We start from the raw sequence: 26,779 nt of genomic DNA on the forward strand, positions 1-26,779 counted from the left end.
CCCACGCCCTGGCCCCGCCGCACTCACCCGTAGCCGGCCAGGAAGCCCAGGCTGGGCGGGCTGACCTTGTCGCTGAAGATGACCATGGGCAGCAGGTTGCAGTCAGCCTGGCAGTCCTGCAGCTCGATGACCCACCACTCGAGGAGGCCGGCTGCCCCCGAGCCCACTCGCTCCCTGCGCAGCTGGACGCGCACGCCGAGGTAATCGGCCTCCTCGTCTGGGTCGGAACCAGGAGGTGTCAGGCCGGCGCTGAGGCCACGGCCGGCGCCCCCGCCCCGGCACCCCCGCCCCACTCACTGGGCTGCAGCTGCTTCACGGGGTTGGCTTCAGGCCCGTTGGGGGCACGGATGTACTTGGGGAAGAGGTGGGGGATGACCCTGCGGGGAGGAGGCCGGCAGGTCAGGCCCAGCCCAGCCCTCCCGCAGCCCCCCGGCCCCCAGGCCCCACTCACACGGACTGGTCCGAGGTGCCCTCCAGCAGGCTGGCCAGCTGCCTCCGGGCGGTGCTGTTGGGGGCCAGGCCCAGGGTGTGCTTCTCGTTGGTGTACTCCACCGTGCCGCCCTTGGCCAGGTCCCTACGACAGCACGCGGTGTGACCCCCCACGGGCGTGCTCCCCACCAGCCCGGCCCCTCCTGTCCCGGGACGCACCTCTGGAAGTTCCAGGTGAAGCGCAGAGTGATGTCGGCGGTGCCGTTATACAGCTCCCGTTTCATCTGCGCCCGGCTTGGCGGGCTGATGCGCCAAAGCGCCCCGGAGCTCCCCTCGATCTGCGCCGTGACGATGTCCTCGGGGCCATACTGGCTGATGAACTGCATGGCCAGCTGGGTGGAGGGCGGCACCTCAGCGGGGCGCAGCCAGGCCCCCTCCCATCCCGGCGTCTGCGTTTGCGGGGGGCACTCACCGGGTGAGGGTCAAACTGCTTGGACAGCTCCTCGTAGGCCTGGTGCGTGAAGGGCACGATGGACGGCTGCTGGGCGCTCATGGTGAACAGGGGCTGGCGGTGGGGACACGGTGACGTGGTGCTAGGGGAGCTCCCCCACCCCAGGCCACCAGCAGCCACGGGAGGGCGAGCTCGCCTCCCAGGCAGGGGGTTGCTCACCTCGTAGCCACCCAGCTTGAGGGTGACGGTGACGTCAGTGGGCTGGTTGACGACGCCGACCACGGACCGCACGAGGGACATGAAGAGCAGCGGGAACCAGATGATGGCCACGAGGAACAGGATGATGAGGCCGCCCATGCCGTACTTGACGATCTTCTTCTTCTTCTGCCCCTTGGGCTGTGGGTATCGCTGGGGGTGGGGGACACGGGGCACACAGGTCACCCGGCGCGCCTCTGCGCCGTGCCCTGAGCAGCCTGCCTCCCTGCTCTGTGGCGGCGGGCGCCGTGCTCTCAGGCTCCCCTGTGGCCCCCACGAAGTCGAGCCTTGACCGAGCATTGAAGCCGTGGCAGTGAAGACAGTGGGGACTGAGGAGTAGAGCCCAGAGCCAGAAACAGACCCTTCCTTTGCGACTCTGCAGAGGGGTGGCTGGACGCCCACATGCCGAAGAGTCACGTTGGGCCCTTAAACCCTCGGCAAAAGTGAACTCAAACCTAAGACCTAAAACGGTAAAAGCCTTCGGGGCAAATCTCCCTGAGAAGGATCTAGTGTTCGGAATACACAAAGAACTCTCACAACGATAGAAAACCACCCAAGTAAAAGCCGGCAAAAAATGTGAACGGACGTGTCTCCAAAGGCGATACACGAGTGACCGACAAGCACAGGAAAAGATGCTTGACGTTATTAGTCACCAGGAAATGAAAGAACCGCGGTGAGAGACCGCCTCACCCCTGCCAGGACCTGTGAGATCAGACAGTAACAAGTGGGCAGGCAGGATGGCGCCCCCCACTGGCAACACCCACGCGGCTCCTCGGAAGGGGAGCCTGGAGCCCCCAGAGGTGCTGAGTTCCACTCCTAGGTGTGCATCAGGAGAAAAGCGGGCCTGTGGCTGCAGTTCTGGACGCGAATGCCGTGTCTTTTAGGACACCCAGAAGGCTTATTACGGTGGACTACTACTCAGCCCCGAGAAGAAATGAAACCGTGACATGGCTGCGTGGATAAACCTGGGCCGCGTCGTGCTGAGAGAAGCCAGTCACGGGAAGCCATGTGTCCCGTGGTTCCACGTAAGTGGCACGATAGAAACAGGCACATCCGTGTAGAAGATGGACGGGGGCCAGGGGCTGGGGGCTGAGTGCTAGTGGGAGCGGGGCTTCTGTCTGGACGATGAGCACCGTCTTAAATTGTGCTGACGGTTGCGTAAATCTGAACAGACTAGAAACCACCAAACTGGAGGTGTGTGAATTTTATCAATAAAACTGCTAAAAAACCCCACAGAAACCCAGTTAACGTCTTAGTGCCAACACCATGACCCGTGCTAGTGAACCAGGGCCCGAGAAGCCAGGCCTCTCCTGCCCGGCGTCTGCTCAGGCCCCTCTGTGGCTGGCCACCCCAACACGGCCACATTCACTGTCCCCTCGAAGAAGCCCCTTCTGGCCTCCAGGAAGTTTTTAGGACAATGCTCTCTCACGTTTCGTGGGCTGTGAACCCCAGCAGGGACCCCAGTGGGGAGTGACCAGTGTCCCCTGCTACCCCCGCCTCGGGGCCCGGGCACCTTTTCTGTCTCTCGGCTGCACTTGATGATGAAGATGTTGGCATAGATGTCCTCCACGCACATCCAGTTGGACAGGGACAGCGTGGTGTCCGTCCACACCCAGTCCATCACAGCCCGCAGCTCCACCAGGAACGGCACCAGCCGGAACCTGCCGGAGGCCGGGGCACCGTCACGCGGGCCGGCGGGGAGGGCAGCCCTGCCGCAGGTGCCCAGGCCAGCCACACTCACCCCTGGAAGAGGAAGAGGTTCAGGTGGTTGTACTTCTTGGTGAGGAAGTTGCCGAGGATGCGGGTGGGGTAGCCGCAGCGGATCTGGTAGGCAGACAGGGCGAAGTAGATGCATTTGACGAAGTACCACAGCTGGGCCACCGCGTTCTGGCTGAACATCCTGGACGGGACACGAAGCCAGGTCAGGGTGCCTGTCTCGAGGCCGGAGCTCCAAGGTCCCCGACCCAACCCTGCTTCTGCCGGGCACCAGCAGGAACGAGAGCCCCGGCACCTACCGCTCGGTGACAGCGGGCAGGATGAAGAACATCCAGAGGTGCACGGCCAGCACCAGGACGACCTGGAAGGCCAGCTTGCCCAGCACGGCCTTGCGCAGGTAGAGGGCGCGGTCCACGACCATGGTGCCGAACTGGATCAGCAACATGACCAGGAAGGCCTCCGGCACCTGGTCGTCCGACAGGGAGGACGTGATGTCTGTGGCCGCCGAGTGCTTCTGTGGCGGGGGGAGCAGAGGTCAGGGGCGCGGCCGCAGCTGTGGGGCCCTGTGCTCCTGGGGGCCCGGAGACCCGACTCACCCCAAAGGCCCAGAATCCGAAGATGATGATGACGAAGTCGACGACGTCGGCCAGGAACATGAGGGCGTAGACGTCGGTGGCCGCCCGGTACTGAGTGTGCAGGATGTCGTGGAAGAAGCGCCGCACCGGCCAGTACGTGCTCCGGGCCCTGCAGGCGAGCCGCCTCAGTCCAGGCCCCGCTCCTCCCACCCACCCTGGCCTGGGCGCTCCCGGCCGGGTCACTCACAGAGACAGGCAAAAGCTCTGCAGCCGGAGCCCCAGGGCCCTCACTCTTTCGCGGGGCCGGCTCCGCCTCTTCTCGCTCTCTGCAGCCGCCGCCTCCGCTCCCACCTCCTTGCCGTCCTCACCTTCTGTGGGGGAGCAGCCGCTGCTGAGAGAGCCTACGGCACGGGGGCTGGGCCCAGCTCAGACTCCTGACCGTCCCGAGACCCCCAGGGGCTGCCATTGCCCCACCTCACAGACCAGACCGAGTGCAGGGAGACCCCCCCCCCCTCCACCGAGGGTCACCAGCAGTGGCCGTCAGGGACGCGGCTGGGGCAGTGGCCAGGTCCTCGTACCAGTGGCTGCCCGTCCTCTGGGTTCTGTGCTCTCCTTCCTCCTCCTCCTGAGATGCAGGCTGACGCGCCTCTCGTCACGGGGCTCTGGGGGCGAGTCCTTTGCTTCCACCGGGATGTCGTCCTCAGTGGGGGCCCTGGCCGCCCCTGGCTCCCCGTGGGGTCCCAGCAGGGCCGGCTCCTCCTCAGCCCCCTTGTCCTTCCCACCACCCCTGTCACGCTCCTTCAAGAGAGGGTCCTCGTCGTGGTCCCAGAGGCCGTAGCACTGTGGAGAGAGGTGGGGGGCTGGTGAGGAGGCCAGCGTGGCCGCATTGGGCAGCACACAGAGCGGGCGAGGTGGCCAGGCCCACGCTGGGCGTCGCGGCGTCCGGCCTGCCTCTTGGAGCAAGATGGCTGGGCGTGTGTGCGTGCGTGTGTGCGACCGTGTGCGCTGTGTGTGTGAGAGGCGGCTGCCCTGCGGCAGGGCGCGTGCGCTCACCAGCAGCTGGGCGCGGTGGAAGAAGAGCACCATGAGCTGCAGCAGGTCGTACTTGACGTAGCTGTCGCTCTTCTCCAGGCCCAGGATGCGTGGCGGGAAGTAGGGCTTGTTTTCGTAGCGCCGCAGCACGGCGTGGCTGTTCCAGGGGAAGAAGCCAAACTGGAACAGGTACTTGGCGACCACTGTGACCTGCAAGGGAGAGGGGTCAGCGGGGCGCCAGCCCCCGACCCGCACCCCCACTGCCAGCCCGGCGATGCCCACCTCGGTGAAAACAATGGCTGTCATCCAGAAGCGCTTGCTGGGCCGTGGGATGGACAGCGTGGCCCACAGGAAGACCAGCACGGGCAGCACCAGGGAGGCGGTCGAGGCGGTGACCATGTGGTTGAGGACGATGACGAAGTAGCAGAGCAGCTCCGAGTGGGCGGCCACGCACTGGTACACGGCCTCCAGCAGCCGCAGCGCGCGGCCCTGCCCTGCCGCGAACCGCTCAGCTTCCTCCAGCTCCGGGATGTGCAGGCACCTGCGGGGGGACCAGGCTCAGAGCCTCTGCGGCCACCAGGCAGGCCTGGGCCCACCGGCCCGCCCGCCGTACCCCTCCCCGCGCACCTGTCCAGGAGCAGCTCACTGGCTGTGCGCGTTCTGGCGCGGCCGCCGGCGGGAAGCTCCCGGGAGCCGTGCAGCGAAGCCCCGGGCTCGGCGACCATCTCCTCGCTGCTGCTGTGGGTGTCGTAGCTGGTGCTCAGGGGGCTGCTGATGTCCTCGGTCACGCTGCTCAGTGGCTCCTCCGCCCCCAGCCCGCTGCAGGAGGGCAGGGTCACAAGGTGGCCTGCGCTCCCCTCGGGCTCGGGGGCGGGCCTGGAGGGCTTCGGGGCCTCTGGTGCATGAGCGCCCAGCCGGCTGCCTGCCCCGTGCAGCAGCCCAGGTGCCGGGGCTGGACCTCACTCTGGGCCAAAGCCAGGCCGGCGGGGTGGGTCCCCGCTCCAGCCTGAGCCCCCAGCCCCCTCTCCTACCTCGATGGTGTGCTCAGCGCATCACGGATCATTTCAGCTTCGCTGGCGTACAGCTGGTCCAGCACGTCCCGCCGCACCTCTCCACCCTGCAGGGCGGCGAGGGGCTCAGGGCAGCCGCGGTGGGCAAGTGGGCGTGGCGAGTGCAGGGGGCAGGGCGGGGCAGGGGCGGCCCACTCACCCGCAGCAGCTCCTGCGTGAGCAGGTAGCGTTCCGCGCGCAGCACGTCGCTCGTGGCGCGGTGGTGCCGCGTGAAGTCGTGCAGCCAGCGCAGCAGCCCGTCCGCCAGCGCCTGGCCCAGCACCCACAGGAGCTGCATGGCGCTCAGCGCGCGCTGCATCACGTGGCTGCGGCCTGCGGCGGGGGCGGGGCGGGAGGGCGCTGGAGGGACGCCTGCCTGCTGGGAGACCCCCAGCCCCCCGGCCCCTAGCCCTCGGGCCAACTCACCGGCCACCTCATCCTCCAAGCCCTCCGCCAGCTCTGCCTCCTGGCCTGGGTCGCCTCCTGGGCACAGGGGTGCCGGTCAGCACCTTGCAGCCCCACCTCCCTGCAACCAACCCGCCGGCAGCCGGACTCACCTGTGGGCAGCTGCTCTGCCCGCTCCCGCCGCTGCTGGTGCAGCACCGTCTGGGCGTTGGTCACCCACACCTGGTACGCCATCTGCAGGCCAGGGCCCTGGCTTAGCACTCGGCCTCCCCTGACCTTCTGATCCCATTAGCCGAGGGGCCTGGGGTCAGGAGGCTGAGCTGGGGGCCGTCAGCTCCCTGAGCCCGGCCAGGAAATGGGCCATGGAACTGTGGGGGGAGGACCGGGCGGTGCGTGCAGCACACCCAGCGTGTCCTGCTTGTCAGCGCCAGGCCCCGTGCTGAGAGCCAGGGGCCCAAAGATGCACAGGAGAACGTGTGTCCAGCACACTCTGAGCCCGTCTCCAGGCTCCAGTGGCCACCACAGGCCTGGGTGATCGGAGGGACACACAGCTGCCTGTGACCTGTACCCCCAGAGCCTGCTCTTCCACTCGACTTGTGGGCGCAGGAGACCGGGATGGGGCCGGGTGGGCTCCCTCGGCCTCGGGGGCGTCCGTCCTCCTCGTGCGGCCCTAGCCAGCCCAGGCGCTCACCTGGAAGGCACTCTGTGCTGACGGCCGGGGGTCCTCAGGCTGGGCCTCCTCCTCCTCCTCGCTGTCGGACTCGAACAGGAAGTAGTCCCCGGAGTGGACGACTGTGGGCAGGGGTCACTGAGAGCTGGCCGCCCCCACGGCTGGGCTCTGCCCCTCCCCCCTCCTCCCCCGGACCCTCGAGTCCGTCTCCTCGGTTTGGGGTAGGTCCAGTGACAGCCTGGCCACGCCGGGTTCCCTCAGCAGCCTGTGACCCTGGGCCAAGGCCTGCACGCCACCCTCCCCCGAGGGATGGCCGCAGGGGCTGGGGGCCTGTGGCACGTGCACGGGACACAGGCGGGAGCGGTGGGACGAGACCAGCCTGCGTGAGAGGAACGCGTGGGGGCAGGGCGGGGAAGGCAGGGACGGTGCCGACCGGCAGCCAGGATCCAGACTTCCGAGCCCGAGCGTTAGGAAGCAGGAGGCAAACGGGGCCTGTTGTCGGGGACACGGCCCGACGACAGCGGGACGCAGCACGAGGCCTGAGAGCCCGCACACACGGCTCCTGGGGGGCGCTGGCCAGGTCGGCGCAGGGCGCGCTCCCTCTGTCCCGGGGGGAGACAGCGGCCAGGGTGGGGGAGGCCTGCCTGGCGCGCAGCAGCTCTGAGAGGGCGGCCAGGTGGGGGCAGTACCTGTGGCGTGGTCCAGCCAGGGCCGCCACCACTGTGGCCGTGGCGAGGAGGAGCCCCCTGGACTGCCGGGCCCTGTGGAGAGGCGGGGTGAGCGTGAGCCAGCAGGGAGCCCCCAGGGCCACGAAGGGGCCACGTGTGGTGCCGTGGGAGGGGGAGAGGACAAACCACAAGTGCAGACGGATAGTCAGGGGCCGGCCACGTGGCCTGTGGGGACAGAGAGTGACCAAGCAGCACAGGGTAGTCGGGCCGGAAGCCCCGTGGGATGCCACACGGCACAGACACAGGCAGGCTCCAGCGGGCATGGACGCACGGGGACGCAGGGCCTGCTGAGGCTCCGTCCACACTCACCTGGCTCCTGGCTGGGGTCCAGGGAGCCCTGAAGGTGGCCACGGCCGGCCCGGCCCTGCCTGTGCTTCTCCTGCTTGGCCCGGATGCGCTCCATCCTGCAGGGCGGGAGGCGGCTCAGTGCCGGGCAGGGCGGGGCCAGAGAGCCCGTGGCCCCACCCACACGGCACCTACTGTCTTTTTAGCTGGGCCAGCGACTTCTCCTCCGCCCTGCGGTGGAGCTCGATGGTCTTGAGGTTGGCAGCGTTGTAGAGGGCAAAGCCCCTGTGGGGCAGCGAGGGGGGTGGGGCATCAGCTCCGGCTCAGCCAGGCATCCCAGGTCCTGCCCGCTCACAGCAGCAGGGGCCCAGCCCACCGAGCTTGACCCCTGCCTTGTCGAGTGCTGCTTCTGTGAGAGGGAGACCCTCCCGCAGCCTCCAGTCTTAACGGGGTAGAAGATGCAGGGGGGGATGGGAGAGCCGCTGGCCCAACAGCTGAAGTGCGGGGACGCACCCTCGGGCCAGCGCGGTGGCCACAACCGGCCCGAAGCGCCAGCTGGTGCCAGAGCCCGGGCCGAGGCCAGATACCACCGGGGTATGGAGAAGGTCCTAGCGGGTCTGTCTCCTTGGTTCTCCCTCTAGGGGATGGGTCACGTCACGGAGGGCCGGCCCGGGGCGCAGCGGGGGGCCCACCTGGAGGCCTGCAGGGCAGTGGCGCGGAGCTCGGCCCGGACGTGCAAGAAGTAGTAGCTGAGGAAGACGCGGCGCTGCAGCAGCAGGAACAGGAAGCAGACGCTGTCCCACAGGACGCCCGCCTCCTCCACCGGCAGCAGGCAGTCCTGGTCGCGGCCCAGCATCTCCTTGGCTGCGGATGGACGCCAGCCAGGTCAGGGTCCTGGAAGCCGCGTGCGTCCCCACGCGCCTTGGGGCCCCGGCCGCCTGCCTCGCCACTCACGGTTGTAGTAGCCTTTGACCGTGCACACGAGGCTGAAGAGCTGGATGACCCAGCAGAAGCTGCTCTGCATCTGCTCCACGAAGACGCAGGACAGCAGCTGAGGGCGGGAGGAGGGGGTCAGCCTGGGCGCCCCGGGCGGGGGCTGGGGGCCGGGGGCCGGGGGCCGGGCTCACCGAGAGCATGTTCTTGGAGACGATGACGGTGACGTTGTAGAGAATGAGGCAGTCCCACAGCACGAGGCGGGCGCGCGTGTCCTTCTGCTGCAGGCTGGTGCCAAACAGCAGCAGGTAGAAGCAGGCCAGCAGGTAGCCCAGCCCGAAGATGCTGACGCGCGTGGCGCCCGTGACGAACACCACCACCAGCACCAGCCAGAAGAGGTAGCGGAAGACGGCCACCTTCAGCGTGTCGAGGTAGGACCTGCCGGGCGGAGCGTCACTCTGGGCCCTGGTCACCGCCGCCTCCGCCGCAGCCCGGGACCAGAGGAACTCCCGGGCGGCCCCTCTGCTGCGGGGTCGGCATCCGCCCCTCGCCCCGGCCACGGTGACGCCCCTGGCAGCGCGCGTCCTGGCTCAGTCCCGCTTGAGCCCAGGCGCGTCTGTCGGCCCCGGGAGCCCCGCGGCCTCTGCGACGCCCACCTGCAGTGGATGAAGTTGGGCACGGGGTTGGGCTCCCCCTGCAGCGGCTCCAGGCGGTCAGTGTTAACGCCTGCCATGAGCTGCCACTCCTCCGTGCGCTCGGCCAGGAACACCTGCCGCTGCTGGGCGGCGCAGAGCAGCAGGAGGACGTCACCTGTGGGCACACAGGAGGCCACTGCCGCGCCGCGCCCCGGGAAGTGCTGGCTGCACAGAGGCCTGGCCCACGACGGGGCGCAGGGCACGTCCTGCCCGGCTGCTCTCATCCCCCAGGCCCTGGGGGGCACAGGGGCTGGGCAGAAGCGTGCACGCGTGTTCACGCCGGCATCTACACACAGCGTGGATGTGCACGTGGGTGCTGGGGAACACGCCTGTGTACACGTTCTGCATGTGTACACATGGGGGTCTACAGGCACCACACGGGTGTCAGGAAACGCCCACGGGAGCCTGACTGCACACCATGTGGCATCAGTATGTGCACACCTGTGTCCTCCCCCACATCCGTACTTGTGTGCACACCCATGCCCACCTGTGTCCACACTTGCACGCACACCTGCGCCCACACCGTGTGGCAGGAAGTGCGCACGTGAGGTGGGCCCGTGGGCCCAGGCACGCTCACGGAACACACGCCCCCGCAGGGAACTGCAGGACTGGACCAGCCGGCAAGGCCTGGATGATGCAGCCCTCGCTGGCCGGAGAGGAGGGTCGGCGCCCGCCTGCCACCTACCCCGCGGGAACCCGCACGGCTTCCCGCACGGCCAGCAGTGCCGCGTGTGCACGAGGGGCCCCGGGGGACTCACTGATGAGGTTGGTGGCGTTGGGGGCACTGAAGAAGTCAGGCAGGTAGAGCCACCGGATCAGGGCAGAGTTCACGGGGACAGCCCGGCTCCAGCGCCACGGGTAGTCTGTGGGAAGAGGGTGCCCGTCACCCACCATCCCAGCCCGTCCCCAGCGTCCCCGGGAGTCGCTCGGGCACCCACTCCCACCCGCAGTCTCCGGAGCACGCAGGACCAGACAGCCCAGTTCTCACGGACGTGTGCCCAGGCGCCAGTGGCTGGGGAGGGGGTACATGGGCAGGTGGGCGGGCACGGCCCCGTGTGTGGGCCACGGTCGGCGTGGACCCGAATGAGGCTTCATTGCGCACCTGTCAGAATGGCTAAAATAAAACCGTGTGGATGCCAAGTGCTGGCGTGGAGGTGAAGGGGCGGGACCACCCTGGGTGCTCATCCCAGAGAAATGAAAACCACGGCCACACAAACACCTGTGCCCCACCAAACGAACGAACATCCACAGCCCCTTATCCCCGACATCCCAGACCTGGAAACGGCCCAGTGCCATCCACGGGGGGAAAGGTCAAGCCAACTCTGGTGCATCCAACCCGAGGAAAACTGCCCAGCAAGGAACGTGAGCAAAGCGTCATCCAGGCCACAGCCCGACGCACCTTCACTGCATCTCATGAGAGAAGCCAGACCCCTAGGTTACACCATCCAAAGGCAAACCATAGGGATGGAGACCACGGTGGTCGCTGGGGGTGGGTCGGGGGCAGGGACCTGGGGACGGACCAGCTCTACATGCTGGTCAGCACCACAGAGTGAATTCTACTACATGGTTGGGGGAGCCCGGGACGGAGCGCAGACTGACGGGGGACCTAATGGGACAGCGTGTGTGTGACGCACCTCCCGGGAGGGGCCGGGAAGAAAGGAGCTGCCCTAAGTAGCTTTGCAAACGGTGTCTTGACAGAAGAAAGACACTGTCCACCAAGATGAAGGAGGAGCAGTGACACCGCGTAGCAACGCGCACACCCAGGGCCAAGGTCTTGGTTTCTGAATTTCACCCTCCAGTGAAAGGAACCAGGCTCCGTGGGGCGGGGGCCGACTTCCTGGGGATGGAGGCAGGGGGGGGTCCCGAGGCAGCAGCGCCTGGTAGGGCCAAGAGTGAGGACGTATCCCAGGGCCAACGCTGGGACGTGTGAACACAGAGCACCAGCGACGGGCGCGCAGCAGAAGCCTGGGAATAAAGGCCCAGAGTCCCTACAGATGAGTAAACAACTGGACAGATCAGCGGGGAGAAGGGACAGCTCCTCTTTACAGATGATGCCGATCAGTCGCCACAGGAGACAGAAAGGCACTGTCAGAGAACCAAACAGCCCCCGCGGGTGGAGCCACCGAGCGCGCTAAAGCCAGTGGGCGCGAGTTCACACGGAAACAAGACTCCTGCCGGGCCCTAAGCTCGCCCTGCAAGTGAACACGCGGCAGTGACAAGCACCGGCGAGACTGGCGGAAAAGGGGTGTCACCACGATGAGACACACCAGCCCCAACGTGACGCACTGAGACGGGCAAGTCACGGCTGTGGTTTTCTTGCCAAAAGTGTATAACCTGGTCTAAGGGAGAAACACCCGTCGGTGCTGGGTTGAGGGGTGTTCTACAAACGACCACTTCGTGTTCCCCACAGTCTCAAGGTGATGAAAGACAAAGGAGCCCAAGGAGCCGGCCCAAGGGGTCTGCGTGGGGGCCCCTGGGGACAGCCATGCGGGCCTCTGGTTCCGGCCGTGGTTGGTGGCCTGGCACCCATTTTGGTTCTTAACTTTGGGTGCTGTGCTGGGTCGCTTCAGAGGCTGACGTTCCCATCGGGGAAACTGGGTGAAGGACGTTTAGGAACTCTGCTCTGCTTCTGCTACTCTTCAGCCAAAACTCACAGACTGTAACCCAAAAGGGGCCTTTCACGGGGCAGGGGCCTGACTTCCAAAAATACTGACGAGGACATCGAAGTGCCTGCCTGGAGGGCGCCACGGGCACCTCTGAGACGCTCTGAACGGGAACGGGAACACAGGATGGATTACACGGCGTTCAGACAGAACCCTGCGCCCGCTGACAAGACAACAGGAAACAGAGCAGGGAGGGAGAGAAATCAAAGCTCCTTCTCGCAGAGAAGCCAAGTAACAAACGTACCAGGAAAAACAGAAATCGAAAATGTCCGTTTTAGGAAGTCCCGCCAACGGGAGGGAGAGAAATCAAAGCTCCTTCTCGCAGAGAAGCCAAGTAACAAACGTACCAGGAAAGACAGAAACCGAAAATGTCCATTTTAGGAAGTCCCGCCAACGGGAGGGAGAGTCAGCAGACGTGGACACACGGGGCAGAGCGCTGGTCCCCTGACAGGGTGGGCTGGGGGCCCCCAACGCCCTGATGGCCGCTTGACTCCCCGTCATGGACCATTCCTGCCCAAGCATTCACCGGTGTCTAAGCACTGGGGCACAACCCACAAATCCAAGTTCAGGGCTTTCTGTAAGCCCCCTGGCCTGACTCTGGAAAGATCACAAGAGACAGAGGCTGGGACAGTCTTGACCAAAGGCGACGGGAGAAGAGGACGGCCAAGCACTCCCGTCAGCTCCTGGTCAAAGCCAACAGCTACCAGGGACATGGCCCTGAGGACAAGGCCGCTGAGTATGGATGGCGCATCAGACCGGGGCATCATCCAGGGATGGACGGCCGGGCATGGTCACCGTCCTGAACACAGAGGGTCCCCGCCCTGGGTGTACTGAGCGCGGAGCCCACACAGACTCCCATTTGCCTGGGAAGAGCGTACAGCTGCTCCTTGGACTATTCTCCCAACCTCTCCGGTTGTTTGAAAGTTTTCAAAATAGAACGTTGGGCAAAAAGAACGCAGAGGATTAGGGGAGACCAGCGAGGGGGCCAGCACGCCCCCCGGAGTCAGCACAGCTGCAGCCCACAGAGTCCATGCATGGGAAGGGGGGGCTGAGGCCGCTCCAGGGGCTGGGATGCCCAGGTTGGGTGCAGCCACGCACGCCCACTCACCCCCACTCACCCCGCGCCCACCCCAGCCCGCAGGCCACCCTGCTCACCGATGCACAGGGCGGGGGGGATGCCCAGGCACAGCAGGTACTGGTAGAGCAGGAAGAGCGCCAGGAAGAGGCAGTAGTTGGGCCAGAGGCGGGCGATGGCCTCACGGCGCCGGCGGGTGAGGATGGCCACCAGCCAGCAGCCGTGCAGGATGACCATGAAGTTCATGCGCTGCCCGATCACGTTCACGGCCATCAGGAAGCAGATCTGGGGGTGGCACAGGGGGACAAGGTGACCAGGATGGGGACACAGTGAGCTGGGGGAGGGGCCCTCCTGGCTCTGCCTCTGGGCAGCCTCGGGCGGTAGTGCTTGTGCCCAGGGTAGGGGCAGCGGCCCAGGCTCACGACGGCCCAGGCCACCCTCCTGGAGGGATAGAGAGGCTGGGCACGTTTCCACGGTTGGGGGGAAACCAAGGTAGGGGCTCCGTGGCGGAGTCGAGACTCCTGTCTCCCGCCGGGGCCCCAGCCCCCTGCCCTCACTCTGCAGGCCCCTCTCCAAGCAAGGCCAACTCAGCTGGAGGACCCGGCACCCGCCCCCCTCCCCCCGCCCTGGGCCTACCCATCGCAGAAGGCCCCACAGAGGGTGGCAAGGACCCCCAGTGGCCCCGCCCAGCCCAGGGAGGGGGCGAGGGTCGACGCCCGCCTCACCTCCAGCCCAAATTTGTAGAAGAAGAAGTTGACGAAGTACTTGAGGCAGCTGGGCAGGTCGCGGTCCAGCCGCTGGCGGGTGCCGTCGGCGCAGACGGCCTGGGCCGGCAGCGGGGCCAGCTGGTGCCGGCGGCGGTGGTAGTCCTGGCACCGGTACACCACGGCCTCGAACACCAGCAGCAGCAGGATCTGCAGGTGGTTCTGGGGGGCGCGGGCAGTCAGGCCCCGCCCACCCCTGGCTCCACCACCCCACCTGGCCCACCCGCCCCGCACTTACTTGGATGTAGCCCAGGTTCGGGAAGCCCTTCCGCACCCCAAACCAGTTGGCGGGGTCGATGGGTCCCCGGTACAGCAAGGACTCGTGGATCTCCGTCTTCTGCAGGTTCGTGCTGTTGGGAAAGGGCTGGGGGAGGGGCGGCGTCAGCACCGGCTCCCCACCAGGAACCGGACGCTGACCCCAGGGACCGCCAGCCCCGTGTGACACCCCGGCTGCAGCCACAGCTCCAACGGGTCTGGGCCAGAGCACGGCTGTCCCCAACCAGGGACACGGGGGGCTGTCAGCCTCCCCGCCACCTCGGCGGTGACAGGGAGGCCACCAGCAGGGCCTGGGAGAGTGAAGAGAAGTCAATGGGTGGGCTTCCCTGAGCAGCCCCGCACTTCCCTCCAGTGGACGTCGGGCCTCTGTGCCCCTCACACCAGGACCTGCGCCTCCGTCAGGGAGTCAGCCAGGTCGGGACACATCTCTGAACCCAGATGTCTCGACCTGGGGAGCGGGTCCTCCGCGGGAAGCCCAGGCCCCAGGGACAGGCCCCCTGCGTCCGTCCCTCCACCCGAGCCGGAGCAGCGGCCGTACCTCGGTGCAGTTGCTGGCGTACTCGTGGGGGCTGACGACCTTCAGCTGGTACAGCATCTTGCACACGATGATGACACAGGTCCACACGGTGGCCAGGCAGGAGGCCATGGGCCGGAAGCGGGGGTAGGGCAGGGCGAAGGCCCAGAGCACGACCAGCAGGAAGTTCAGCACCGACACCTGTGGGCAGGCGGGCAGTGGCGGCAGAGCTGCGCCCTCCCCACGGGCCCACGATCCGCAGCCACGCGCCGGTACCGGCTCCAGGGAGGCCAGCGAGGGCGCCTGAGCGTGCCCGCACTCACCTCCTCCAGGGCCACCCACACGGTGTACAGGGCCACTAGCTTAAAGACGTGCAGCTCCAGCAGGCGCCGTGTGAGCACTTGCGTGCGGGTGAGGCCGTCCGAGAAGCCGGCGGCCAGGTCCAGTAGCCGCTCCGCCACCAGGCCCCACTTGCTGGCTGGGGGGTTGGGGGGACGGTGAGGAGGAGGGGACGGGGCCTCTGTGGCCTGGGCCGTTCCGTCTCGTGTACTGACGGGGCTCCGGGGCTCAGGATCCGGGCACCTTGAGCTTACCCTCCGGGACCTGTATGGCCTGGTGGGGGCCGGCCACGCCCAGCCCCTCGTCTCTGGGTGCCGCCTCCTCTTCCTCTTGCTGCAGCAGGGGGGTCCCGCTCACCGTGTCCTGCCTGGGACAGGGCCCCGAAGTGTCCTTCCCTCCCGCGTTCCTGGGGTGTCCTGCAGCCCCTCCCATTCCTGCCCCCCCAGGGACAAGAGAAGCCCCACCTGCCACCCCCCACCCGGCGCTGGGACCCCTGTGCTGCAGCCACTAGGTGGGAGAGTGGGGCCCGGCTTGACGTCGTGATCCCCACGGGTCGAAGAAAACATCCAGTACCTGAGGCCCCGGTACCTGCAGGCAGCGGCCGAGGCCTCAACCCCGTCCCGGGTCTCCCGCCCTCACCGTACAGCCTCCATTCCCGCCCGCGACCGGCCTTGCCCTGTGCGGGTTCAGGGGACACTCTGCAGACCCCCAGGCCCCAGGAGGGAGGACGGGCGCACCTGTGAGCCCCGCGCAGGGTGCGGGCGCTGGGCGGGGGGCGGTGCTCGGGGTCGGTGAGCTGCATGAAGGGCCTGTGGAAGTAGTGCAGCTGCAGGATGCAGGCGAGCAGGAAGAAGCCAGGCACCAGGATGCTGGAGAAGAGCTCGGACACGCTGAACTGCTCCAGGCCCAGGTCCCCCAGCCTGTGTGGGAGGGGGGGTGAGTACCGGCAGCGCGCCAGCCGCAGCCCCCTCCCCACCGCGCCCCAGACTCACTGCTCATCCGTGAGGCCGGTCAGGTTGCGCCAGTAGGCGGGGAAGTCCTGGAACTGGAAGGTGTAGACGGCCACCAGCACCAGCATGGTGTAGGCCACCACCAGCCACCAGAATGCCTTGAGCAGCTTCCGCCACAGGCTGTAGTAGACCTGCCGGCCGGCCAGGCGCAGTGAGGTCAGCCCGCGCGGCCCTGCACGCCCGCGCCCTGCGCCCCGTGCCCCCGCGCCCCGCCCCCCGTACCTGGAAGAGGGTGAGGCAGAGCAGGAAGAGGAGCATGTAGACGATCTTGTACACGACAAGGCGGCCGGCGAAGCTGACCACGACGAACATGCCGGCGCACACGTAGACCCAGTACTTGGCGTACACGCCCCTGACCAGCTCCCCCAGGCTCCGCAGCAGCGTCCGCGTCCGCACGGGCTCTGCGGGCCGGGCCGGGCGGGGTGGGGCGAGGGGGGCGCGGCTTCAGGACTAGGCGGGTGGGGGAGGGGCCGCGCCCGCGCCCCCCCCCTCCCCCCTTCTCCCCCGCCGCCCAGCCCGCTCACCTGTGGCGGCCACGGTGACCTCCATCAGCGCCACGGGGTCCCGCACCCTCTTCAGCAGCTTCTCCTTCACAAACTGGCGCAGCAGGAGCCAGAAGGTCAGGGTGCACAGCAGCTGGGGGGCGGAGGCAGCGTCACTGAGTGGGGGCCGGTACCCCAAAGCTGGGCCCGGCCGGAGGAGACGGGAGCCGGGGGTGAGACCGGGAAGGCGGCCCACCCGGCACCCATGCGCCAGCCTCCCTGCTAGCAGAAGCTCAGTCTCTCCTATGCGCGCACGAGTTCACGCACAGACGCACACGCTCCCACACAGCAGCTCCTGCACTCACACACCACCCCGTTTGCACACAGACCCGCAGGTGAACGCGGGGTCACAGGTGTTTGCACACTTGCAGGCTCCTGGGCTCGCACAGTGAGATATAACTAACCCACAGGCCCCCAACACGTGACTGGCAGCAGCACGGACGTCCAGGTGCAATGGCCTGTCCCAGAAGGGGACACGGCGAAGGCACAGACACTCGCTGAGACCCAGGGGCCGCGTGCGATGCTCACAGAGCCCGTGTCAGGCAGATGGGATGGCACCCCCAGCAACACGAGGTCATCACTCGTTCATTCAACAAACGCTCTTCGAGCAACTACTCCGGGCTGGCTGGGTGACCCTGGTGACAACCAGACACGGGCCCCGGGCTCCAGAGCGCCCACGGCACTGGGAGCTGGACGACGGGCAGCGTGGCGTCCTCACAGGCGCTCAAGGGGCGGCAGCAGACTCACCATGGCGCCCAGGTCCAGGCAGGGGTAGCGGGTGTGCTCCAGCCCCAGCTGGCGCAGGCTGACGGGGCCCAGGGCGGTGGGCAGCTCGGGCTGCAGGTCCATGGCCCACACGTAGCGCAGGGTGCAGAGCGCCAGCCCGTAGAGCAGGATGAACGGCGAGCAGAGCATGGCCATCTGGTGGCGGCTGCGTACGGTCCAGATGAGACAGGCCCAGAGCAGCAGCACGAAGGTCAGCCAGCTGTGATACGTGATGCTCCACACCTGGACGGCCGGGGCGTGGGTAGGGCTGCGTGGGACACCCGGCCCGGCACCCAGACCCCGTTCCCCCAGGCTGACGAGGCGTTGGGCCCCCGGGGCCGGGGCGGTGCTCCGACAGGAAGGCCAACCTGCCCCGCTGGCCCGGGCACACCCACACACCCACCGCACGTATGCGTGCACTCACACACGCGCCTGGGGGCTGGCCGGGGCTGCTCTTGGCCTAGCAGGTCGCAGCCCCAACCGCTTCTGGCGACAAAGCACCGGGACACCATCTGTCGCGAGGGAGCCCGCGGGAAGCCCCAGCCCGAGGGGTGGCCCGGGCCAGCGCCCTTACCATCATGGCAATGAGGGCACAGACGTAGCTCTGGTCCATGATGAGGTGGCCCAGGCCGTGCAACGGAGACGTCTCCTTAAGCCCAGTCAGCCTGGGGTGCGCTGAGGGGTGAGGGCAGGGGTCACCAGGGAGGCGAGACCCCTGCTGGGGAAACTCCAGCGTCAACAGGCCCAAGCCCCTTGCCCACACCCGACTGGGCCCGAAAATGCAGACAGTGTGCTGGAGCCGCAGCTCAGGTGGAGGGGGGCCACGCCTGTCACAGGCTCACGGGGCACTGGGGGCGGAAGACACGGGCAAAGGGCCCGGGCTCCTGTCCGACCCTGCTCCCGATGTGCTGTGGACCCTGGCCAGTCCTCGCCCCTCTCCGGGCCTTGGTTTCCGCGACTCTGAAGGGATGGGGTGGAGGAGACTGCCCTGATCCCCTTCCAGCTCTGTGAGCACCCATGTCCCCAATTCCCAGCCCCCGAGGCCAGCGGCTTCATCCTCTGCTTTGTAAAATGGAAATCGAGGCTTAGTATCAAAAAAAAAGGAAAAGGAAAAAGCACCACAGAGCCCTGCCCTGGGGACCCTGTCTACACAGCTCCCAGGGCCGCAGAGGCAGCCCAAGGCAGAGCAGTCAAGGTCTCTGGGGACTGGAAGGCAGTGGGGGAGTGGGTGGGAGACTGGAGACCCCGGCAGGGTCTCAGGTTCCACGAGCACCACAGCTACCGCGCCCGCCCTGGGCAGCCCCAGAGAGGTGCGCAGCGGGACAGGCCGACCGGGCGAGGCCACCAGGGGGCAGCAGCCGTGCGGCCGCGTCATACTCACAGGGCCGCTGCTGGACAGCGCTGTGGCCCGTGAGGTCGTGCACGATGCAGTTGTCCTCAGGGTCCGGCGGCACGGGCACGGGCATCGTGTGCTGCAGACAAGCCAAGGCCCGTGAGCCGAGCCTGGGGGCAGGGGGCGGCAGCCCCACCGCTCAGTCCAGACCCCTCACCTGGGTGGCCTCCTCCTCCTTGGTGGCTGCAGCCCTGGCCTGACCCTGGGGCCAGCGGTCCACCTCGGTCAGCTCCACCTCTCGCTCCTCGTCGTCCCCGGCCGCCTCCTTCCCCTGCGGAGACCGGAGGGGAGAGCTCAGCCCCACGCCCCGGCCCGAGGGGTGCGGGGGACACAGGGCGCTGGCCTGGGCACTGACCCAGTCCGCAGGCTGGCGCACTCGGAGCTTCAGGAGCGCGGTCACGGTGTAGCAGAGGAGCAGCAAGATGCCGGGGCTCACGTAGACGGGCCAGTCGTGGCTGGTGTTGAGGACCAGCACGTTGGGGCTGGAGCAGTTGGCGGGGGCCACGAAGTCCTTGAGACCGAACACCCTGCCCACAGAAGGTGCGTTACTGACTGCGGCGAGAAAGTCACGGGTGCCAGGCGGGCAGGGCCGGGGCCCCATGGGCAAGCCCTCACCTGGCCCAGATGCTGGCAGGTGGGAGCATGGACTGGGCGAGGGGCGTCTGGTAGCAGTAGAGGCAGAGGAGATGGCCGGTGCCAAAGCAGCCCACCATGACACAGAGTGCACTGAAGCCCAGGGGGCTGATGGGAAAGTGGCAGGCCCACCAGGTGCAGATGGTCAGGAAGAGCAGGAAGTAGACACTGGAGAAGGCTGAGGGGTGGGCGATGCCTGCAGGCCAGGCAGAGGCACACAGGGTCACTCCTGGCCTGGGCAGCCTGACCGCCGTCTCGCGGGTCAGTGGGGAGCTTGGCTGCCGAGACCCCTGCCGGTGTGACCGCCAGTGGTGGGATCCCAGCTCCCTGCCCAGGGGGTACCTGCCAGCGCGAGCAGCACTACGGCCAGAGTCCGCCCAGCGGCCACCAGCAGCCAGTGGGCTGTGATCCGGAACCGGGCGGCCAGCCACGATCTCCGCTTGCGGGGCAGTGCAGGGGCTTCCTGCAGCCCCACCAGGGAGCCGGCGTCCACATCCCCATCATCATCGTCCTGCTAAGGTCACGGGGCGGGCAGAAGTCAGGTGCGTGGGGAGGGAGGGGGAGGGAGGGGGAGGGAGGGGAGGGAGGGGAAGGAGGAGGAGAGGGAGGGGAGGGAGGGGAAGGAGGGGGAGGGGGGGGAAGGAGGGGAAGGAGGGGGAGAGGGAGGGGGAGGGAGGGGGGAAAGAGGAGGAGAGGGGGGGGGGGGAGGGGCGGGAGGGGGAGGGGGAGGGGGGGGAGGGGGGGGGAGGGAGGGGGGGAGGGGGAGGGGGAGGGAGGGGCCACCCCTCCAGCCCCACACCCTCCTCTCCCCACACCCACCGCGGGCCCTCCGAGGACACGGGGCCGCCAGCCTGAGTGTGGCCGCGTGCTGCCGTCCAGGCCCAGCTCCGCCCACCGTCTTCCCACCGCCTCACTCGGGTTCACAGCCCTGGAGGCGGCCCACTGCGACAGCAAGACACGCTCCTGCCAAGGCTTGGCGCTCAAATGACTGACCCGAGCAGGCTGACCTCACAGTGCTCCGGAGCCCCTCAAGGGCCTCTTTACTCCCCACCTCCACCAGGGGACCCCGAGGACAGGGCAGGCCCACAGGTTCCTGCATCTGTCCCCAGTGCCCTTGGCCTGAGAGGGCCCGCGTGGGGATTTTTAGGAAAAAGAAAAGCGGCGCACAGCACAGCCACGCGTGCATCTCACTCTACAGTTACAGGGCACCTCTACACCCTATCCTTGGCCTCACGGCACCTTCCTCGTAAGTACAGAGACGGAGGCTCGGAGGGGACCCCAAATCACACAGCCAGGGAGGACAGTGCCCAGCGTGCAGCCGGCTCCTGCTCTGCTGCCTGGTGGGGCTTCTGGAGAGTGAGATGCACACCTGGGCGGCCCTTCCCGGCCTCCACTGCCTGCGGGGCACAGAGACCCACCAGGGCCTGCTGCCCTGGTCCGACCTCAGGGTTTCCCAGAACAGAGCTGTTTCCTGGAACCAGGGAGGCCAGGGGGAGGCAGAAAGAACACAGACTCTTTGTCAGACGCCCGGCCCCCGTGTCCCCAGCTGTAACATGGGCGCCGTGCCTATGCCCTGCCCCGTGGCGGAGGTGGCCCTCAGTGTCCAGGCTGAGAGCACGGGCTCAGGGGCCAGGCGCCCCGGTCACACGCCGGCTTCGAGTCGGGGGTTAGGGGCCTCGCCTGTGCAGCCTTGGTGAGCCCCCTAACCTCTCTGTTTCCTGCCTGTCAGATGAGGGCGGGGCACGGGGCAGGCTCCAGGGAGGTGCCACTGAGCCGTGCCTGGAAGGAGCAGAGGGGACAGGCCAGGGCAGAGGCCCAGCCCTGGGGTCAGAGCAGTACCCAGGGTCCCCCCATTATGTGCCGGAACGGGGGGACAGGGGCACAGCTGCCGGAAGGCACTGCAGCCAGGCCAGAGCCCAACCCTGCCCACGGCCTGGCCCCGGCCCTGGGAAAGCTGCCGTGGAAAACGAGCGTTTCTGGGAGTGGGAAGAAGAGAGGCAGCTGCTGGGCGGAAGGACAGCTGCTGGGGGCCGCCCGCACGGTCCAGCCCACCCAGGCCCGGCTCCAGCCCCGCCGCAGCCGGCCCCCCAGGACGCACCTCCCGCCGCAGCCCCAGCGACCCCCTCAGGGCAGGCACGGACCCACGTGTGCCAAGTCAGGACGGGCGCGTGTACACAGATCGTGTGCAGCCACGCGTGCCGCGGCCCTGCCAGGTGGCAGCGTCCACACAGGGGCGCCGGGGATGCTTCTGGCCTTGAACTCCGGGCGCCTGTGATGGGCCCCCATGGCCTTGCTCTGAGGTCTGTCTACACCAGCCGCCCCGGGGCCAGAGTCCAGCCCCCAGGGGCTGCCAGGACAGCCCTGTGCTCCGAGGGGTGATGGGCCGTCCTGCCCGGCCCAGGCGTGGGGAACAAGCCAGCCCCTTCCCGGGGGAGCTGTTCCGGGAAGGCCTGGCTCTGCTAACGGGGAAACCAGAGGCCCCCCTGGCCCCTCCGCCCGCCGGTGCCCACGCAGCAGGGTGGTCCCAGCCCCACTTGACCCCCACAAGTGCCCAGAGCAGCCACTCCACCTCCAGGCCCCCGTCTCCCCCTCTGAAATGCGGGTGCCAGCCTTGCCCTGCAGGACTCGGGGGATGGGCAGGTCAGCTGTAGGCCGAGCCCCGCCTCGACCTGCGGTGGGAAGTCCCCTCCTCCCTGGGGACTGAGGCCCTCGTTTCCGCAAACATCAGCTGCTGGACCAGTGGACACTGGGGCTAAGGGCGTGAGCCTGTGGCCCCCCAGGGCCTCCCAGGCAGGGACCCTGGATGGCCACAGACCCGGCCCAGCTCTGGAGACCAGGTCCTACTGGACAGAGGCTGAGGCCGAGTGTGAGGGGCCCAGACTGGGCGCGAGACCAGAGCCCTCGTGCAGGGACAGGAGAGGACACGGAGGGAAGAGCCCGGGGGGACCCCGAGGACTCTGGCAGAGGGCCCTGCTTCAGGCCTCTGAGCCGACACAGCCCCTGCCTTGACACAGCCCACCGACGCCCCCACCGTGGGCACGTCTGCTCAAACATCGTCTGTCCATCCGTCGGTCTGTCCATTAACCCATCGGTCCCTAGGTGCTCCCTGACGGCTGGTGCAGACCATCCTCCAACAGCGCTGACTCCCTACTGCCCTGCAGCCCCGAAGACCCTCTTCCAGGGGCAGCTCTAAAGGCGCAGACGCTGCCTGGGGTTCCTGCAACGCTAGGACCACGCGCTGCATCGCCAGCAACCCCCCACGGGGACGTGCACTTGACCTCCTCCGTGCTGTCTCTCCATCATGGGCATATACGGACTGTTACAACTAAAACGTCCACATTTTTAGAAAGAAAGAGATAGGGAGGGAGAAAGAAAGAGAAAGTAAAATAGTCCTCAGATGGCTGGGACACAGGTGCGCCCCCATCCCTCACCAGCTCCTGGGCGCGCTGGCTCCGCCGGGCCATCTGCGTGCGGCGCCTGCAGACGCCAAGGCACAAGGAGGAGGCCGCCAGGACACCCAGGTCGGGGGCCACCAGGCGGATGGCGCTGGGCACGTCCTTCAGGTCCAGCCTGTGGAGGGCGGGGAGAGCCCGTGGCCGGCTCAGGGGGGGCAGGTGCCAGTGGGGGCACCCCGGGAGCTGGAGGCCCAGGAAATCCCCGAGGGAGGCTGGGGGACTCACCTCGTGACCCCTATGTGTCGGGAGATGGTGTCCCAGGTGCTGCCTGCAGAGAGAGGCACGGGGGAACCGGGTCAGGCGGGTGGGTGCTGAGAAGCCCCTTCCGTGTTGCCAGGGGGGCCTCGGGAGCCCCAGAGCCACGGAACCCCTGGTGTCCGGGGGTGCTTGAGAACGCTGCCTCCGCCGGTAGGGTAACTGAGGCCCAGCCGGGGAAAGCTGGGCAGATCAAAGCCCATTAGTTCTGCCTGGCAGAATGGGTTTCATGGCCCAGCTGGGCGTTGTGTGGCCCGGGAGGCTGGGCCGGGCTCTCGGACCCATCGGCTGAGGCCGGCTGCTCCTTGGGGGCCCGAGTGGGGAGGGCTGGTCTAAGAGCCGCCAGGACCAGAGGGCCCTCGAGGCACCTGACTTCTCTCCAGTTTCTAAACTGCAGGAGGGGCACGATCTTCACGGAATGAAAATGGGAAGCGGGGTGGGACACCCTGCCCGCCATGAGCCAGTAGGGCATGGAGGTGGGAGACCCCACCGGGCAGTGGGGATGGGAGCCCAGGGTTCCGTCATCTGAAGGTGGGAGGTGGGAGGGCTGGGCGCCGGCTGGGGATTCCATCCTCGGGGTGAAAGGGCGCAGGACAGCGGGCGGGCGGCACACCAGGGCCCGCCCCCCGGCTAAGTCTCTCTGCCCCAGAGGGCTCAGGAGGAAGATGTGAGAGGGAGGGGCCTGAGAAGACCGGGGCTGCCCGGACACTGGGCTCTGGGACCAGCACTGGGCCGGTGCTCAGCCCAGCCCCACGGCCACCTATTACCGGGGCACTTGAGCTGCGCCCTTCGGGCCGGATGTAAACCGTGGCCGGGCACTCAGAGGCGGCCCGTGTCAGGCCAGGCCTGGGTGAGGCAGGGCGGCCCCTGAGGCTGAGCTGACCTTTCCGAGGAGCGTGCGGCTCCCCAGCCCGCCCCAGGCTCTCCAGTCGCTCAGGAGGCCGTCGGCTCTCCCCCAGGCCTGCTGCCCCCAGGCACCCCCTTCCTGGCCCTTCGGTGACTCACAGCTCGGCCCCAGAAGCTGGTCCAGGTGGGGCATGGTATGCAGGCATATCTGGAAGGTGAGGTGGGCTGCCAGGAAGAGGAGGCTGAAGCCCAGCAGGACTCGGAGGAGGCGGCCAGTGTGACCTGGAGGCAGAGACGGCAGCGGTGAGGCCGGCACGCAGCCGGGCCTGGAGTGGGGGATGGGGAGGGGGCAGACCGGTCAAGGCCACTCAGCCCTGGCTATCAGCCCTGAGCCAGGCTGTGTCCACCAGCCCAAGACACGCACCCAGGGTCTTAAGGGGCCGTGAGCAGCGAGCTCATGCAGCACACCCCTCCTACACCATCCCACTGACTGCTCACCACAGCCCCGTGGTCCAGCACTGTCATGACCCCAATTTACAGACTGGGAAATGGACACAGAGAGGTGAAGTGACTTGCCCACAGTCGCACAGCAAGGAATCGGCAGAGTATAGTACACCCACCCTGCCTGCGCTTGGTCTTGCCCCCTTCCTGGGGTGTGGAGCAGTGGGGGCAGAGCCAGTGCAGGAAGGAAAGGCCCCCTCGGGCTGGGGGGCCACCTTCAGTGTTGCTCATGTATCCAGGAAACATCTGTGTTGCTGCTTGGCCCTGGCAGCGGGGTGCTGCTTCATGCCCAATGCGGGCTGAAAGCACGCCCCATCCAGGGAAGGCCCTGCCCAGCGCTCCACCACACTGCTTATCGAAGCTGGGATGCTCTCCTGCCCACAGAGCAAAGCCTCAGGCTCCGAGAGGTGGCTGTACCCTGGGAATTCACACGATGAGTTGAGGTATGGGAGGAATGAATGAATGGATGGATGGATGAATGGACGGCAGGAGGGATGGATGGATGAAGGGATGGGGGGATGGATGGGGAACAAATGGATGGGAGGATAAATGGATGGATGGGAGGATGGAAGGATGGATGGATAGATGGGAGAAAGGATGGATAAATGGTAGATGAGAGGATGTATGATGGGGGATAGGTGGGGGAATGGATGGGAGATAGATGGATGGATGGAAAGAGGGATGGATGAATGGATGAGAGGATGGATGGATGGATGCGAGGAGAGATGGTTGGGAGGAGAGATGGATGGATGGATGGGGGATGATGGGATGGGGGATGGATGGAAGAATGGATGGAAGGAAGGAGGGATGGATGAATGGATGAGATGATGGATGGGAGGATAGATAGTTGGGAGGAGGGATGGATGGATGGATTGGAGGACAGATAAATCAATGAACGGATGGGAGGATGGATGGATGGAAGGAAGGAAGGAGGGATGGATGGATGGATTAGAGGACAGATATATGAATGAATGGGGGGATGGGAGGATGTATGGATTAGAGGATGGTTGGATGGAGAATGAGAGGATAGAGGGATGGCTGACAGCAGTGTTGGGTGAGGCCAAAGGGCAGCTCTGATTTCAGAGGGGGAGGGGGGTCAAGCCAGTGTGGGGCTCCTGAATTGCCCAGGAGGGATAAAGGGTGTGGCAGGCGACCACTGGAGTCTACCCCAGTGGGTTCCGAGCTTCGGCCCTGAGTGTCAGAAGGAGCGAGCATCATTGGCGGGTGCGCGCAGGGTGCGCATGGGCGCTAGACCACACACTGCACTTGCTGGAAGTGCCGCCTGCCTCTCTCCTTGACCTGGGGTCACTCGTTCGGTCACGTGAGGCCTGCACAGCACAGGAGCGCCGCGGAAGGATGGGGCGTGCCTTCGTGGGCAGGCAACCCCACCTCTGTCCTGCAGGGCAGGGGTCACACGGAAGTCTGTCCTCCTGAAGGAGCCGGGGCTCCGCTCAGGGACTTTAGGCTCAGGCAGGAATCTGGAGACACAGGACGTGGGGCTGGGAGGCTGTGGCTCCAGGAGCAGAAGAGAGGGAGGCTCGTGGCGGGTACAAGGAGCATTTGTCTGACCCAGAGCGGGCAGCGGGTTGAGCCCCAAACCTCCCTGACGCGGCTGCTCAGCCTGCAAACGCTCCAGGGCTTCTCCGCCCTCGGCACCACCTGCCACCACGAAGGCCCCGCTCCCACGACCCTGTTCTGGGGCAGCCCCGGCCCCTGGCGGGTGCAGCGCCCACCCCGGGCCCGGCTCCGGCGCTACGGTGAGCGGCTTGCAGAACTCGCCCTCCTGACGCGATCTGGGCAAGCAGAGCTGAGGGAAGGGGCGTCCTCCGGTCGTCCGAGGCCCCGTCACACCGAGGGTGGTGCAGAGATGGGGCAGGGAGGGACAGGGTCCCCACGGGGGGACGTCAGAGTTTGAGCACGAGGCTGGGGGGAGCGGGGTCCCAGCTGCTCTGCCGACCCCGGGGCGTCGTCTGCTCACAGGCAGGAGGGCGCAGGTCTGGGGGCATGGCAGAGCCTCTCATCCCCTCACCCAGCAAAGACAGGCAGCCTCCCGGTGCACTGACTGCTCTGCGAGGTGACCCAGACCCGCCCGCCAGGCCCACCACATCCAAACAGCACCTGAGTGAAAGCAGAGCCGAGGGGCTCCAGGGGCAGGTGCACCCTCTCCCGCGAGCAGCCGCGGGGCTGGGTTTTGTGCTAAGGCAGGGACAGGGCCTCCCTGAGTCCCTAAACATTAATCAGGTCGCCAGGAGCTGAGCCTCGGGTCTACCTGCAGCCCCGCCCCGCCCCGCCCCGCCCCGCCCCGCCCCGCCCCGCCTCGCCTCGCCTCCCCGCCCCGCGCGGGGCACGTGACCCATGGCCGCCGCCCCATCGCCCGGCAAAGTGATGGTCCTGACCCCTCTCCGCCCTGCACAGGGAGCCGGGGTCAGGCTGACGCCCCCACGGGGATGGGGCCAGGAATCGGCTCCCACGGGCACCCTGCGCAGCCTCAGACCTTCCACCTGCTGCCGGCGCCGAGGCCCAGC

General features: G+C 67.1%; 1 protein-coding gene across 7 annotated transcripts in view; it reads right to left on the reverse strand.

Annotated features, from left to right (window-relative positions):
• The window catches only part of PIEZO1 (piezo type mechanosensitive ion channel component 1), a 55,375-nt gene that overhangs the window by 498 nt on the left and 28,098 nt on the right, over nt 1–26,779 (reverse strand). Inside the window, exons 3-50 of one of the 7 annotated variants that reach the window (XM_036834317.1) lie at nt 23,913–24,035; nt 22,878–22,920; nt 22,629–22,767; nt 19,540–19,708; nt 19,180–19,393; nt 18,920–19,091; nt 18,722–18,835; nt 18,553–18,643; nt 17,746–17,846; nt 17,154–17,414; nt 16,389–16,500; nt 16,087–16,265; nt 15,847–15,995; nt 15,592–15,774; nt 15,109–15,221; nt 14,839–14,993; nt 14,540–14,716; nt 13,964–14,089; nt 13,687–13,887; nt 13,042–13,246; nt 9,982–10,086; nt 9,185–9,338; nt 8,723–8,966; nt 8,550–8,646; nt 8,288–8,459; nt 7,791–7,880; nt 7,620–7,714; nt 7,272–7,343; nt 6,604–6,704; nt 6,065–6,146; nt 5,934–5,990; nt 5,668–5,840; nt 5,490–5,575; nt 5,086–5,277; nt 4,741–4,999; nt 4,480–4,668; nt 4,005–4,266; nt 3,674–3,827; nt 3,448–3,595; nt 3,151–3,365; nt 2,877–3,035; nt 2,649–2,796; nt 1,100–1,288; nt 902–994; nt 649–821; nt 452–574; nt 298–377; nt 28–217 (exon numbers count right to left, since the gene is read on the reverse strand). In XM_036834317.1, coding sequence (XP_036690212.1) covers nt 28–217; nt 298–377; nt 452–574; nt 649–821; nt 902–994; nt 1,100–1,288; nt 2,649–2,796; nt 2,877–3,035; nt 3,151–3,365; nt 3,448–3,595; nt 3,674–3,827; nt 4,005–4,266; nt 4,480–4,668; nt 4,741–4,999; nt 5,086–5,277; nt 5,490–5,575; nt 5,668–5,840; nt 5,934–5,990; nt 6,065–6,146; nt 6,604–6,704; nt 7,272–7,343; nt 7,620–7,714; nt 7,791–7,880; nt 8,288–8,459; nt 8,550–8,646; nt 8,723–8,966; nt 9,185–9,338; nt 9,982–10,086; nt 13,042–13,246; nt 13,687–13,887; nt 13,964–14,089; nt 14,540–14,716; nt 14,839–14,993; nt 15,109–15,221; nt 15,592–15,774; nt 15,847–15,995; nt 16,087–16,265; nt 16,389–16,500; nt 17,154–17,414; nt 17,746–17,846; nt 18,553–18,643; nt 18,722–18,835; nt 18,920–19,091; nt 19,180–19,393; nt 19,540–19,708; nt 22,629–22,767; nt 22,878–22,920; nt 23,913–24,035 — 7,129 coding nt within the window. Of the gene's footprint in view, nt 1–27; nt 218–297; nt 378–451; nt 575–648; nt 822–901; nt 995–1,099; nt 1,289–2,648; nt 2,797–2,876; nt 3,036–3,150; nt 3,366–3,447; nt 3,596–3,673; nt 3,828–4,004; nt 4,267–4,479; nt 4,669–4,740; nt 5,000–5,085; nt 5,278–5,489; nt 5,576–5,667; nt 5,991–6,064; nt 6,147–6,603; nt 6,705–7,271; nt 7,344–7,619; nt 7,715–7,790; nt 7,881–8,287; nt 8,460–8,549; nt 8,647–8,722; nt 8,967–9,184; nt 9,339–9,981; nt 10,087–13,041; nt 13,247–13,686; nt 13,888–13,963; nt 14,090–14,539; nt 14,717–14,838; nt 14,994–15,108; nt 15,222–15,591; nt 15,775–15,846; nt 15,996–16,086; nt 16,266–16,388; nt 16,501–17,153; nt 17,415–17,745; nt 17,847–18,552; nt 18,644–18,721; nt 18,836–18,919; nt 19,092–19,179; nt 19,394–19,539; nt 19,712–22,628; nt 22,768–22,877; nt 22,921–23,912; nt 24,036–26,779 lie in introns of all 7 variants that reach the window. The other 6 variants (XM_036834315.1, XM_036834312.1, XM_036834314.1 and 3 more) reach the window with 6 other exon arrangements.

The sequence above is a fragment of the Balaenoptera musculus genome, chromosome 19 (genome assembly GCF_009873245.2).
Source record: "Balaenoptera musculus isolate JJ_BM4_2016_0621 chromosome 19, mBalMus1.pri.v3, whole genome shotgun sequence".
NCBI lineage: Eukaryota > Metazoa > Chordata > Mammalia > Artiodactyla > Balaenopteridae > Balaenoptera > Balaenoptera musculus.